Genomic DNA, 13,127 nt, shown 5'->3' on the forward strand with positions numbered 1-13,127 from the left:
ATACTGCAGGGGTTCCCTCCTCCACCACACACCATTGGGGAGGCTCTTAATTGGCCACTTGTGTCTCAACTGAACTTTGAGCGGGAGAGCTTTCTGCCACCTTCCCCACTGCTGGTAATATGGTATGGCAATGGGAAGATGAGAGGCACCATTTTATGAACACCCCCACCTCCCAGGCAATCCCCAGAAGGCTATTAATATCTAACCCATCTGCAGGGGAGGCAGATGGGATGAACATTAGAGTTTTCTAAAGAATATACTTGTGTTTTTTTCCACTTTGTATTGTTGAACAGTATTGGGGTAAAATTATTCTCAGCTTATCCTAAACCAAATTAAATTCAACTCTCATCTTGGTCAGGATGGCTAGTTTGTGCTGGAATTGCGAGACAGACTCTAAGACCTTAATTCATTTTTAATGCCCAGAGAAAATGCTGGAAATAGTCGGCCAGTCAGGCAGCATCAGAAACAGTTAACATTTCAGATTGATGACTATTACAGCTTCTGGGACATGATCATTCTTTTATTGCTATAGGTCAAATGGTCTCCTCCTGTGTCATAGATTTTGTATGTTCCTCTGGCATTGAAGCACTGTTACAATGCATCTTACAGTTTTTTTGCTTTCAATTTTCAGTAACTTACCTGAGCCCCCTCATTCCAACCACATTTATTTTTCCCCATCAACACAATATTCCTGAAGAAACAAAGCAGGAAAGGAAAACATAGGTATGGAATTTATAACCAGAAAAGTGACGTTTAATTATTTACCCCCTCCCTCTCTCCTTAGATATTCCTTTAATTCTACCTATTTAACTAAGCTTTTGGTTGCCTGTCCTTTTAATGAGTCTTGGTGTCAAATTGTTTGATATCCCCCTGTGAAACACTTTGGGACATTTTACAATTAAAGGTGCTTTATATTAATTGCACATTGTCAAAGCATCTGATGGACCAGTGGAAAGATGGGGAATTTCATGCATCTTGTAAGTTGACTATCCTTTTTGAAGGAAGACAGACATTTTACGTCAGCTACTCTCTCATGGTAAGAATATAGGCTTAAGAGATTAGACATCGTTTTATTCTTAATGTCTGGGCATCGCTAGCTAGGCCAGCATTTATAGCCCATCCATATGTGATGAGCAGCAACCTTCTTGGACCTGCAGTCCATGTGGTGTAGGTACACCCACAGTGCTGTTAGGAAGGGATTTCCAGGATTTTGACCCAGCGACAGTGAAGAAATGGCGATAGTTCCAAGTCAGGATGGTAGCTTGGAGGGGAACTTGCAGGTGGTGGTGTTCCCATGTATCTGCGGCCCTTGTACTTCTAGGTGGTGGTCGCAGGTTTGGAAGATGCTGTTGAAGGAGCCTTGGTGAGTTGCTGCAGTGCATTGTGTAGATGGTACACACTGCTACCACTGTTCATCTGTGGTTGGAGAAGTGAATATCTAAGATGGTGGATGGGGTTGCCAATCAAGTGGACTTTGTCCTGGATGGCATCAAGCTTCTTCAGCGTTGGAGAAGCTGCACTCATCCAGGCAAGTGGAAGAGTATTCCATCACATTCCTGACTTATGCCTTATAGATTGTGGACAGGCTTTGGGGAGTCAAGAGGTGAGTTACTTACCATAGAATTCCCAGCCTCTAAAACACTCTTGTAGCCACAATATTTATATAGCTAGTCAGTTCAGTTCCTTGTCAACTGGTAAACCCCAGGATGTTGAAAGTGGGGGATTCAGTGATGGTCCATTGAATGTCAAGGAGCAATGGTTAGACTCTCTCTTCTTGGAGATGGTCATTGCCTGGCACTTGTGTGGCACAAATGTTACTTCCCACGTCATCCCAAGCTTGGATATTATCTAGATCTTGCTGCATCTAGACATGGACTGCTTCGGTATCTGAGTCATGGCAAATAGTGCTCAACATTGTACAATCATCAGCAAACATCCCCACTTCAGACCTTATGATGGAAGGTCATTGATGAAGCAGCTGAAGATGGTTGGGCCTAGGGCACAATGATTGACCTCCAACAACCACAACCAACTTCCTTTATGCTAGGTAAGGCTCCAGCTAGTGGAGTTTTCCCCCAGATTCCCACTGACTCATTTTGCTCAGACTCCTTGATGCCACACTCGGTAAAATGCTGCCTTGAAACATCAAGTTAAACGACCCTAAGCCTTTTTTTGCCCCTCTGCTTTTGGACTGTATGTTCTTGATTTTATAGCTACATTAAAAATCTCCTTAATTGTTAAACACCTCTTTTGGAATTGGATAAGTAATTGGGAGTAAAAAATTACAGGGATATGAGGAAAGACTGGTGCAAACTGGATTGTTTTTCAAATTGCCCAAATGGCCTCCTCCTGTATTGTAGTGAAGTCTCACTATTCAACCACTATTCATAAATTCACCTTGCCACACAAAACATTACGTACACCATTTCACCGATTGTGGATCCAATGTTCACTTATTCACCGTTTCCAAAGGTAAAACAAAGGTTAGAGAAAGTGTCAAAAAAAAACAAAAGTACCTAAATGAATTTAAAAATACAGAAGGCATCCATGACATAGTTCCTGGACTAGAATGTGCACACTGCACATGCATCATCAGCCATGTTGTTTACTGGATTGTTTGCACGTGGGTGTCAAAAATAACAATCACATCACATCAGCCACCTCACCCACTCCCTCCACCTTCCAAGTAAACCTCCACTAACTTCACCTCCAAGCCCATCACTTTCTGCTGGAGAGCCTTATAAGGGTAAGTGTGACAAATATATACTTTTGTTAAACAGGATAGCTTTATATTTATTAAAGATTGTTTTTAATTCTCTATACATATCAAATTGTTGGACTATTGGATCCAAATTGACTCCTATTATAAAGTATATTCATTTGAGGTTTTCAAAGAACATAACCCCCACAAATGGTAGGACTTTACTGTACTCTGTTTGATTTTTGACAGGTGCAGGATGGAAGTTGGCTGCAATATTATCTCATTTCTCTTTATTGCGTTGTGTCCTGAGAGCTTATTTGTTGAAATATAATTAATATAATCCACCAGAGCTTAAGTTTGTGAAATTGCAATGCAGTTTTCGGTTTCCTTTATTAGAATGCTGCTTTTAAGTTAGGATTTCTTTCCACCAGGAATGGATGTTGGTATGAAGGTCTCCATTAGCTGAAGGATAGTCTGTAGAAAAGCCAAAAAGATAATGTTTACTAGACAGTGTCTTGGGGTACAATCCTTGGGGACTGGGTCATTTCTTCAGTGTAGAAGCTCAGTGGTTTGTGGAACAGTCACAACTCAAGGATATTATATTGGCTACTGTAATTCTGAATTGTTCCTTGTAAAATCTCAAATACCAATGCATAAACTCTCACTTATGCCTTAACACAAGTTATATACCCATAGTCAGCTCAACCATTGGGCAGACTGCCTTATGGTTTGTTTCAGGGAGATTCACCTCAATGTGGATCTAAATTAATTTATCATTGGGAAATAGGGCACGCAAACTCACTCTCACTGAAGCTTTCATTATTCCTAGACAGGAATAGATTTTGCTCTGTACCCTACTCCTTCACCACCTCTCATTTTGTCATATCTTATTCAGATGTGTATAGATACAGAAACCACTGTGAAATGCAGTGGTACAGTCCACAATCCTACCCTTCTCCACCAATTTGAACCTTCGCATTAAACAGTGCTTATGGAGAAGAAATTCTGAAGTTATCATTTAGCCGTTTCTAAATGTATCCATCCCTTCACAGCTGAGCCCAAATCACCAGAAGCCAAACGAAACTCAGCAAGTGCTGAACAAGAACCACAGCAACTCTCTCCCAGACCTTGCCACGCTGATGCAGATCAATGGTAGCACTTCTACTGATGACAAGCAATCAACAAACTGAAATGTCAGTGCATCTCTCTCTCCCTCCAATCCAAAAGCCATGGACATCACAATTCTATAGTACCCCACACAGCCATTTTCATGCTGTCCCAGCGTATCAGCCATATCATACAGGAGTGCCTGAAGTATGGCCCATGTTGCCGATCTCATTTATGATTTGTTTGAATTTAATTGGCCTGGATATCTGAAGAGTCTGCTGTTTGGTTTTATCTCTGGCAGATAAAACCAGGGAGTCTGAATACCAAGATCAATTACAATCAGCAACTTGAGATACATGTCAATTTTTGGGAGCATGGATTTAAACTATGGCCCAAATGGCTTCATAGTCACACCTGTGCAGCCCAGAAAAGCAAAGCTTGGAGACCCTCGAGTTAAGGCATCACAACTGTTCTGATTCTTAGCAGACATCCACATACAGTACACAATCTTCTAGTCAAGAACTGCCAGAAACAGAAATGTCATGCTTTACCCTTCTTAATGCCTGGCCCATTGAGTGCTGAGGCTAACTGAAGCATTCAAATGGAGACCAGCAAACACTATGCCAAGATGCACCGTCTACATGCAGCCACTATTAAGACATTTGACAGTACAATTGATTTGATAAAAGGTGTTTGCAAATATTTTGTTTACGAAGAAAACACATATGCCATTAACAATTCTGGTCAAATAAAAATGAATTTTAATGTGACTTTTTAAAAAAAAGATATCCAAGAATGCTTGCCAAAGCACTTTCCATGTAGTCAATGCCCCTTTAAAATGGAGTGACCATAAAAGATTCAGTGCATGAATGAAGCACCCTAAAGAAAGATTTTGGGGATTTTCAACCATTTTTTATTCAATCAACTTATACATACTTGAAATTGAAATTGAGTAAGAGACAAAATTCCTTAAACTATATATAAACTTGATATTGGTGCTCTAGTAATTAAGTCACTCACACAAAAATGAAATAAGTCCAGTTTAATTCTGTTTCTACAACTGCATATTTCCAAGAAGCATCTGCGTTGCAGGATACAATAGCTTTTGGGGGAGGGGTGGAGGAGTGTCCTCTCAATAAACTATTACAACCATTGCAGAAATGACAGTTCTACTGAGCCCTCCCAAAAATCCCTAGGATGAAGCAATATTGATCAAACACGTTTCATTTCACCTGCTTGCATTTCTCAGCGTATTAAAAGTAACTGCAAGTGGACTTTCATCTAGTTTCACATTTTTTTTATACAAAAGCTACACAGTGTTACACTTCAGAATACAATTAAATCTATTATGAATTAGTGCTCTACACAATTACTTCAGTTATTAAAAATCAAGAACGGCTATAACATTGCCACTATAACTTAACACTACAATACTATGTTAAAAGGAATATCATTTACTAGTCTACTCTACTTCAAAGCAAGCTACGTCAGTACCATTACAGAGATTTAAAAAAAAAATAAAAAAAAGTTAACAGGCAAGGCTAGAGTTTTTATAAGTTCCATCTCTTGATCCAATCTTGAGCGTTCTTCAAAAGTAGGCAGCCATTTCCAAATCCATTCCCTCCAATACTCCTCGACCAAAAGGACCAGAACAAAAAGTTTACTTTGACTGTTCCCATAGGAAACTCAGCTTTTTGTTAGTGTCAGGCACTTTCTGAGAAACTAGCCCACCCCTCGAGCCCTCTCAGCAATTCTACAGGCCAATCACAATGCAAGTTCATTCAGACAGTATAACTGCAGAAAAGAAAAGAAAACAACTTTAACTATAAAGCAAAGTCAACAAATGATTAAAATGTCAATTTAGTCAAATTTTACCTAAAAATGCAAGCAGAAATTGTAATGGTGTAGCAATGGTGCAAAGTTAGTTAATATTAATAACTCTCCACCCTTTTATATGATGTCCATACCTATTATGCAGATTATATTTACAAGTCTGTATCAAACCAGGCCAGCTGATTACTGTCACCTGGGGGAAGCCCATCCATCAAGTCCTGGGCGTGTCCAAGGTCTGGCAGCCCATCAACCGGGTACTCAGCACCAGGGTGGTGACCACCCATATCATGCTCCATCATCGGGTCAATACCCATGGTGTCTTGTCCATATCCTCCTGGATGGTAAGAGCGAAAGCTAGGATCTATATTCACAGAATAATGGTAGGGCAAGCAAAAGGGGAAATGGGTTAAGCAAGGGTAGAGTGGGGGGAATAAAAGTAGAATGAGAACAAATGTGAGGCAATAAAAACAGTAACTATCAAAGTGTGAGAACACATTTCATATCCTCCAGCTTCTAGCAGCTTTGCCAAGTTAAAAAGCATGAAAGGCCAAGGCCACATTCATTACTCAACAGTTACTGCATTGTTCAAATAGAGCAGCCTTTTCTGTTCTAAAGTGGCTGCACAGATACAAAGCACATTGTTGTCAGCAGCATACCAGTGATTCAATAAACCATATGAGCTATATACAGGGGAGGCATGCATGGTGAATTATTCAAAGACCAATAATTACTCTTACAATATAAACATGAAAACTTGTGCTAATCACGAGAATTGTTGAAAAAGCCAGTTCCTTAGCTTAAGACAGTAACTTCATGCAGTCTTTAATTTCCAAAACATTTAATTTCCAGACATTTCAGATTTAATGTGGGGTTAGGAATCCATAATTGCGATGGTTAAAACTTTAATTTTAAAAATCAGTATCTTTCGACGAAGCTAATACCAGTTGTTCCTCATGAATACCCGTATGTTACCATTTCCAAAATTTACTTTCACCTTTAATAAAAGGATAACTTTAAATTGAGGTTGCTAATACAAGCCTGATGGTCTCAGATTTCAGTTTACCTAAATTACTCCATTTATATTCTATCAGATAATCTATATCCCCAATTTTCTTCTACATTTGCCCTCTAGTTTCTCTCTTTTCATCTGCCTCCTTTAATGGTCACTGTTCAGTCTCACCTATCAATGTTTTAAAACTGTTTTCCTTTGATATCCAATTCGAGTATTTCTCCAATTTGGCTTCCATCTCCTTTAGTTTTGTACATTAAAAAAGGTAATGTCCCAGTCTACTGGAATCATGTATCTCAAATCTTCTGGAATCTGGCAACGCTGGACTAGGACATGGAACTGACTACAATTTCTTGAACAATTGCTTCAAAAACAACTTCTGTTCAAACAAAGCCAAAATACTTATTTTAAAGAATGCATACTTAGTGATAAAACTTCTAGCAGCATAAACTTTGCTTTCTGAATAATGCAACTTCACACTCAAGTGCTAGGTCCTGCAAATAAAGGGCAATTTTGCACAGCTCCACTGCCAAAGCATAACCTTGCTAGTGGCAAATGCTAGCCCTAAACATCAGACTACAATGCTGTACCTTACATCTCTTAGCATGCTAGCGAGACTCGGCATTCAGGTGAAGTCTCTGGAAGTTGCCTTCAGAGTGGCTCTTGATCTGCCGCTGTTTCCCAGGCACAACAACACTTCTAATTGTTAAACCAGTGGCCTGAATGAGGTGCCGTTATTACCTTACATGCTGAACAACAGGCCACGTGAATTAGACACAACTGCTTCAGGAGAAGAGAAAGAAGAATTTCTAGCTCAGCTGTTTAAGATATTATTCAAGAATTTCATAGCAATGCAAGAGCTGGACCTACAGCAATTTGCTGAATTCCATTTCCCTAAACTATTTAAACACTAACATCTTTGTTCTTTCTGAACTAAACTACATAAAAACAACAACAACTGCTATGATAAAGTAGACGTACCATCTGGACGGTATCCAAGAGGTTCACCTTGGCCTCCCATGTCAATTCCAAGATCTCCTGCCTATGTAGAGCAAAGTTTTGAAAAAGCCAAATTATATTTGCCATTTCATATATCCCTCTGCAAGCATTTCTGTGCACTCTCTCATACAACACACTAGAACTCTATGGGAAAATCTTAAATCAATACATCAATATTGAATTTCAGCTGAAATTTTTTAAAACAAAGCTAAATGTTCTTCAGGAAAATAAGCATGCAAAAATTGCCCCTGGTAAGCTCACCTCATTCCATGTCATCGGCTCAGTTCTAAACAGCGAGCTCGTAAGCTCAACAGAGAGACGTTTTTTATAATCCTGTGGTTTGTCTTCAGACATACGGAACAAAACTGCTGCAGCATAGGTAGCTTTATAAATACAAATTAGACTTCATTACGGTTTATACTTCTATCCCGTTTGGCATATTCAACACAAGCTCCGAGTGTCATGCATGCACACTTGGGAACAATCTGAACAAACGCAAAGAAATCAGAGACAATGTACATCTCATGTAATAGGGAACAGCCAAAAATGAAAAGGCAGCCAATCTGAACCATAAAAACAAATGTTGGTAGGTCAAAAGTACTTCAGATGCTGGAAAGCTGAAATAAAAACAGCACGCCTGCCACACATGTGCAGAAAGAAATGGAGTTAAGGTTTCAGATTTTGATAGAAGGTCATTGACCTGAAACATCAACTCTGTTTCTCTCTCCACAGGTGCTGCCAGACCTGCTGAGTATTTCCTGCACCTTTTTTTTTTATTGCCTTAAGTGGGTACCATTCCCAGCTTGGTCTATTGATGGCCACATTGTACTGTGCTCATACTGGCATCGGTCAGAGATTAAATGGCCTGAAATCTAATGTGGTCCATCTAGGAACTTTGTTCCAATAACAGATTCACGTTAGGTCTATGGAATTCTTGATGCTTTTTCACACACACAGAAATGTTAGATTGGCTCAACAGGTTTCAATCATTCTCTCTCAGACAGGCTTTGTACAGACATCAACTACCAAGCCTCATTAACCATGCACCCATTACTCAACAAACCAAGTTTGCCATTTCATTATACTCACCAACACCTTCATTTCTAGAGTGCAGCAATTCCGTCAGAGGAGCTGTGGCCCCTTCAGCCTCAATAGCTTCAGCTGCTTCCTTATCCTGAGCCAACTCACACAGTACACCAGCAGCCACCCGTTGGATATTCTCAATCGGAGAGTAGAGTAGCTATAAGAGAAAAGCTTTAACTAAGCCCATAGATTTTTACACTTTATTAGAAAGCCCTATTATACCTAGCACTGTAATGAAGTTAGAATCTAATTTTGAACAAACATGCAGCACCAATTGTCAAGTGGATCACCAATTTATATTTTTGTTAGATTGCAGCTGACTAGTCAAACATAGCAGAAACCACTTCTAGCTACAAAGCAGGTCCAGAAGCAATTTCAAGCGATACCTACAACTCTTTCACAAAGATGTAACTGCCCACTTACTCACAATAGGCTTAGAGGTGGGGTTTTTTTTTAAACGTCTCCGTTAAGCTAAGGTTCCGTCCGCTCTCAGGTGAACATAAAATATCCCACGGCAATATTTCACAGAATGGTAAGGGAGTTATCTGCAGTGGTGTGGCCATTATTTATCCCTTAAATCAACATCACTAAGTATAGATTACCTGGTCATTATCACATTTCTGCTAATGGGAGTTAGCAGTGTACAAAATTGGCTGCCACGTTTCCCATATTAAAACAATAACCACACTTCAGAAGAACTAAACTGGTTGTAAAGCGCTTTGCGACAAGGTTGCGAAAGGTGCTACAGAAATCTTTCTAGATTTCAGGGTAAGGGAAAATGAAGGGACCATGTTTATAACTAGGGCATTGTCAGAGTGGTTTTCTTTATGCAGTGTGTTGTTGATAATTGGATTAAGTCAGTGGCCCCAGTTGAGTGCAAATTCACTACAATAGATCAAAATTGAAACAGATATATTTAACATGAGACAGGCATGTCAGCTGCCAAGATTCAGTAAGTTTATAGATACATGACTGAGCCATACAGATTAAAAAGTCATGGGTTCAATTCCTAGTCAGTGCTGAATTGGTGATGTCAGGCAGCTTGGGTTAGGAAAGGGGGATGTAATGGTCAAAGTACTCAATTGATTGTTCTGCAGAAACATTTACTGGGAAGGGCACTAGAGGAGTTGACATCAATCAAGGATAAGATCAGGTTGAGCTCAGCATGGTCATTACCACCTTCCCCATGCCATCCACTCCCCAAAACACAGCAGCTCTCCTGAGCATAATAATGGGCAGCTGGGCAAAGTGCCAGCAGGCACTTATGTTGACCCATAATCCACTAGAGAGTAGGCCAAGGAAGAAAGCATGCAAAAAAATTACCTGCACAAAGAGCGGAATGGTATTGAGTCCTCGAATAACAATCCTGTTGTGAACATCACGTGCAAGAATATGAAGGGCTCCAGTACAGCCTTCCACAATCTCCTCCATTCGGACTCCCTCCTAGCAAACAAAAGTCAGGGAATATTCTAAATGCAGATTCCACTGTATCTTTTGGAGTACACCATTATAGATATTCCAGAATAAGCTTACCACGAACTGCTGCTGTGTGCCTCCCATTGATGTGCGGCGCTGGGTGTCTTGGTGTGCTCTAACCAACAGTTGAACCAATCTTGGAATGGCACCTTGTTCGCGAAGTGGGGCATGGTTAGCTGGACACAAGGCCAGATTACGGATGAGACCAACAGTAGCCTAAAAAAAGACCAAGTCACAGACGCCATTAAATGTGTGTTCAGACTGATAGTCTTGCAAATCCTTCAATATTTGCAGGGCCAATTAGGGATAAGAAACATGCTGGCCTTGCCATCAGCACTCTCATCCCATGGGGAAACAAGAAAATACACAAAAGCACTATCATTTCAAACCGGTCTCCAAAAAGGCTTTCAGATTCAGCAGCATTGCTTCCCATCTATTACTGAAATGATGTTATAAATTTGACGGACATGAATCAATATTCCCTCTAATTTTTTTTTGAGCACGTAACCCCATTAAATCTTTTTGACCTGCCGTGTACGCACAGTAATTTAAAGGGACCAACTTGTGCACAGAGTGTTTTGAGCTACTGCGTGGTCATCTGGCAGTGCAGCTTAGAGGGAATATTGCTGTGGATTGAAAGAAAGGAAACTAGCTTTTATTATGGGGCACACTAGTCTTCCATATCACAGGAACTACATGAATTTTTTTTTGTTGCAGATTCAAAAAATCTTGATTTTTCTATACCAGGAGAAAGATTTCCTATAAACAGACATCTAACTCTTCCAGTCTCACTGAGTTTATCTACTGAACCAGCCAGGATCCCCAGGTTTCAATACATAGTCACCTGATTTTCACTGGGCTGAGGGTAGGGGCACTGTGGTTGGCTTCAGGATCTGGAGGTTCAAAAGATGCTTAAAAGCCCGGAAGGATCACTATGATTCCTAATGAATGATCCTGCTGCACAGGTACATGCAGGCACAGGGTAAGGAAAGGATCAGCCTGTGTTATAAACTCCTCTGCAGGTCAGATAATCTAATTTACAAGTGAAAATCAATTATCAGAGATTATCACAGGTTTGCTACTGTCCAACATAGATTCCCCAAAACTTATTGTGGGAGGGACAAAAGGCAAGTTGATCTGACAACTGTAATTTTTGATGAGGAAGTGCCACATTACAAAAATAAAGTAAACAGGCAACTTGTGACAATTACAACATTTTTTTGAAGGGGGGAAGAAGGGGTAGGAGATTGAAGGAGCCGAAAACACGAAGAACAGCAGTCCGGTTTTCACAACATTTAATAATATCTTCAGGTGAAGGTAAATTTGTTCTGGGATATTACCTTAATCAAAGGCCAGTGTGATGGAGGGTGCAGGAGTTTAACCACTACAGGCAGCCCATAATGGAGGCGTACAGCATTCTGAGCCATCTCTGCATCTTGATGCCTGCTTGTCAAATGACGAAGAGCACAAATGGCAGGTTCAGTGATGTCTTCTCTGTCACCAGCTCGGAGGACAGTGCGCACCAAAGCCTCAATACCACCAACCTGGCAGACCATCATCTTGTTTTTGTAGTTATTACATGTCAGGTTAGAAAGGATGCCTGCTGCGCATGTCACAACATTAATATCATCTGATCCCAGGAGCTGGACAAGGGTTCCTAGGAGACCTTCCATTCCCTCCTGAAACAGAAAACAAAGCAGTAGTAAAAAATGCCCCAAAATAATTAAAAGGGATTCTCATTGCATTTCTGAATTAAATAAACAAAATTGATATAAGTGCCAGAATACTAAAGCCAATTCCTTTAGATATGGTTCCCGATCCAATCATAATCAATTATCTGGTTATAATGCTCCGAACAGCATGATCTATCCACTGCCAAATTTTCTCTGGACAGCAGCACATTTTAAAAACCTAATTGCTTGTGCAAAAGAATGCATTAGTACACAGTCAACTATTCAGTTAAAAGAACTGCTATGTGGCCACACTAAAACCAACAAATAGTTACCTGCTTAGTAGCAGCATCTGACAGATTTCTAAGAGTCCAGAGACAGTTCTGAACAAGTCGCTGACTTGGGTCTGTAAGGTGCAGTCCAAGAGCCTGCATACCACCTGAAACGGAGTGGAAAGTAGTTTAAAAGTTGCCGTTTGCCTCACGTCAACAGGAATAACTAGAGAAAGGCTCAAGCACTCACCAGCTTCCACTATTGCAGGTTTGTTACTGGAGCAAACAGACAGCACTTTGAGCACACGGCTGGTGGTCCACAATAATTTCTCGTAAGTATAGGTCCTCATGATGTTCACAAGTGCCTGGGGCCCACCACTTGCCAGAATGATCAACTACAGAACAAAGAGCCCTTTTAGTACAATTGAGGCTAACAGACTTGGTTTTGGGATTTTTAAAAAAATGTATTTAAATCTCTTACTTTGCTCTCTTGGTTGCCATACGCCAATATCTGAAGACAATCTGTTGTGATGGCCAGAAATTTGACATTTGTCTTATTTAGCAAGGCAACCATTTTCTGCAGCCCACCAGCCAGACGCACTGCCATCTTGGCTCCTTCCTGGTGCAGCAACAGGTTGTGAAGGGTCGTTATGGCATAGAACAGGACAGAATCCACTGGAGACCTACAAAAATGATAGGAAAATGATTCAGTCTATTAAATAAACATCTAATTAAATGCTGTGAAATCAAGTATGAAAAAAATCTTTCAGATTCAACAATTAAAAGAATTTTAAAATATTTTTTAATAAGTTGTTTTCAAGTATTTATTTTTCTAGTGAAGGTTCAACCCATCCTAAAGCTACGGTAATTAACATTTTTTAAAAAATCAGCCATGAAGAGGTTCAGATCAAACAAACTGATGCTCTGATTTCCTCCCTGATGGAGTAGCACTTGGCCTCTTATACTCATGTGGAGGA

At 40.1% G+C, this 13,127-nt stretch overlaps 1 protein-coding gene and 1 long non-coding RNA gene across 2 annotated transcripts in view; both read right to left on the reverse strand.

The window, feature by feature from the left end:
* Window positions 1-2,767: 2,767 nt before the first annotated feature.
* Window positions 2,768-3,814, reverse strand: LOC144679186 (uncharacterized). The gene is made up of 2 exons (XR_013576260.1): window positions 3,653-3,814; window positions 2,768-3,175 (listed from the first exon to the last, which is right to left on the reverse strand). It is a non-coding gene; the product is annotated as an uncharacterized LOC144679186 (long non-coding RNA).
* Window positions 3,815-4,835: 1,021 nt separating this feature from the next.
* Window positions 4,836-13,127, reverse strand: part of ctnnb1 (catenin (cadherin-associated protein), beta 1) — a 35,473-nt gene continuing 27,181 nt past the window's right edge. Inside the window, exons 6-16 of the mRNA XM_078539601.1 lie at window positions 12,632-12,833; window positions 12,401-12,545; window positions 12,214-12,317; window positions 11,549-11,887; window positions 10,266-10,424; window positions 10,056-10,175; window positions 8,739-8,889; window positions 7,911-8,032; window positions 7,632-7,692; window positions 5,776-6,002; window positions 4,836-5,602 (exon numbers count right to left, since the gene is read on the reverse strand). Coding sequence (XP_078395727.1) covers window positions 5,794-6,002; window positions 7,632-7,692; window positions 7,911-8,032; window positions 8,739-8,889; window positions 10,056-10,175; window positions 10,266-10,424; window positions 11,549-11,887; window positions 12,214-12,317; window positions 12,401-12,545; window positions 12,632-12,833 — 1,612 coding nt within the window. The 3' untranslated portion in view covers window positions 4,836-5,602; window positions 5,776-5,793. The remainder of the gene's footprint in view (window positions 5,603-5,775; window positions 6,003-7,631; window positions 7,693-7,910; window positions 8,033-8,738; window positions 8,890-10,055; window positions 10,176-10,265; window positions 10,425-11,548; window positions 11,888-12,213; window positions 12,318-12,400; window positions 12,546-12,631; window positions 12,834-13,127) is intronic.

The sequence above is a fragment of the Cetorhinus maximus genome, chromosome 3 (assembly GCF_964194155.1).
Source record: "Cetorhinus maximus chromosome 3, sCetMax3.hap1.1, whole genome shotgun sequence".
Classification (NCBI taxonomy): domain Eukaryota; kingdom Metazoa; phylum Chordata; class Chondrichthyes; order Lamniformes; family Cetorhinidae; genus Cetorhinus; species Cetorhinus maximus.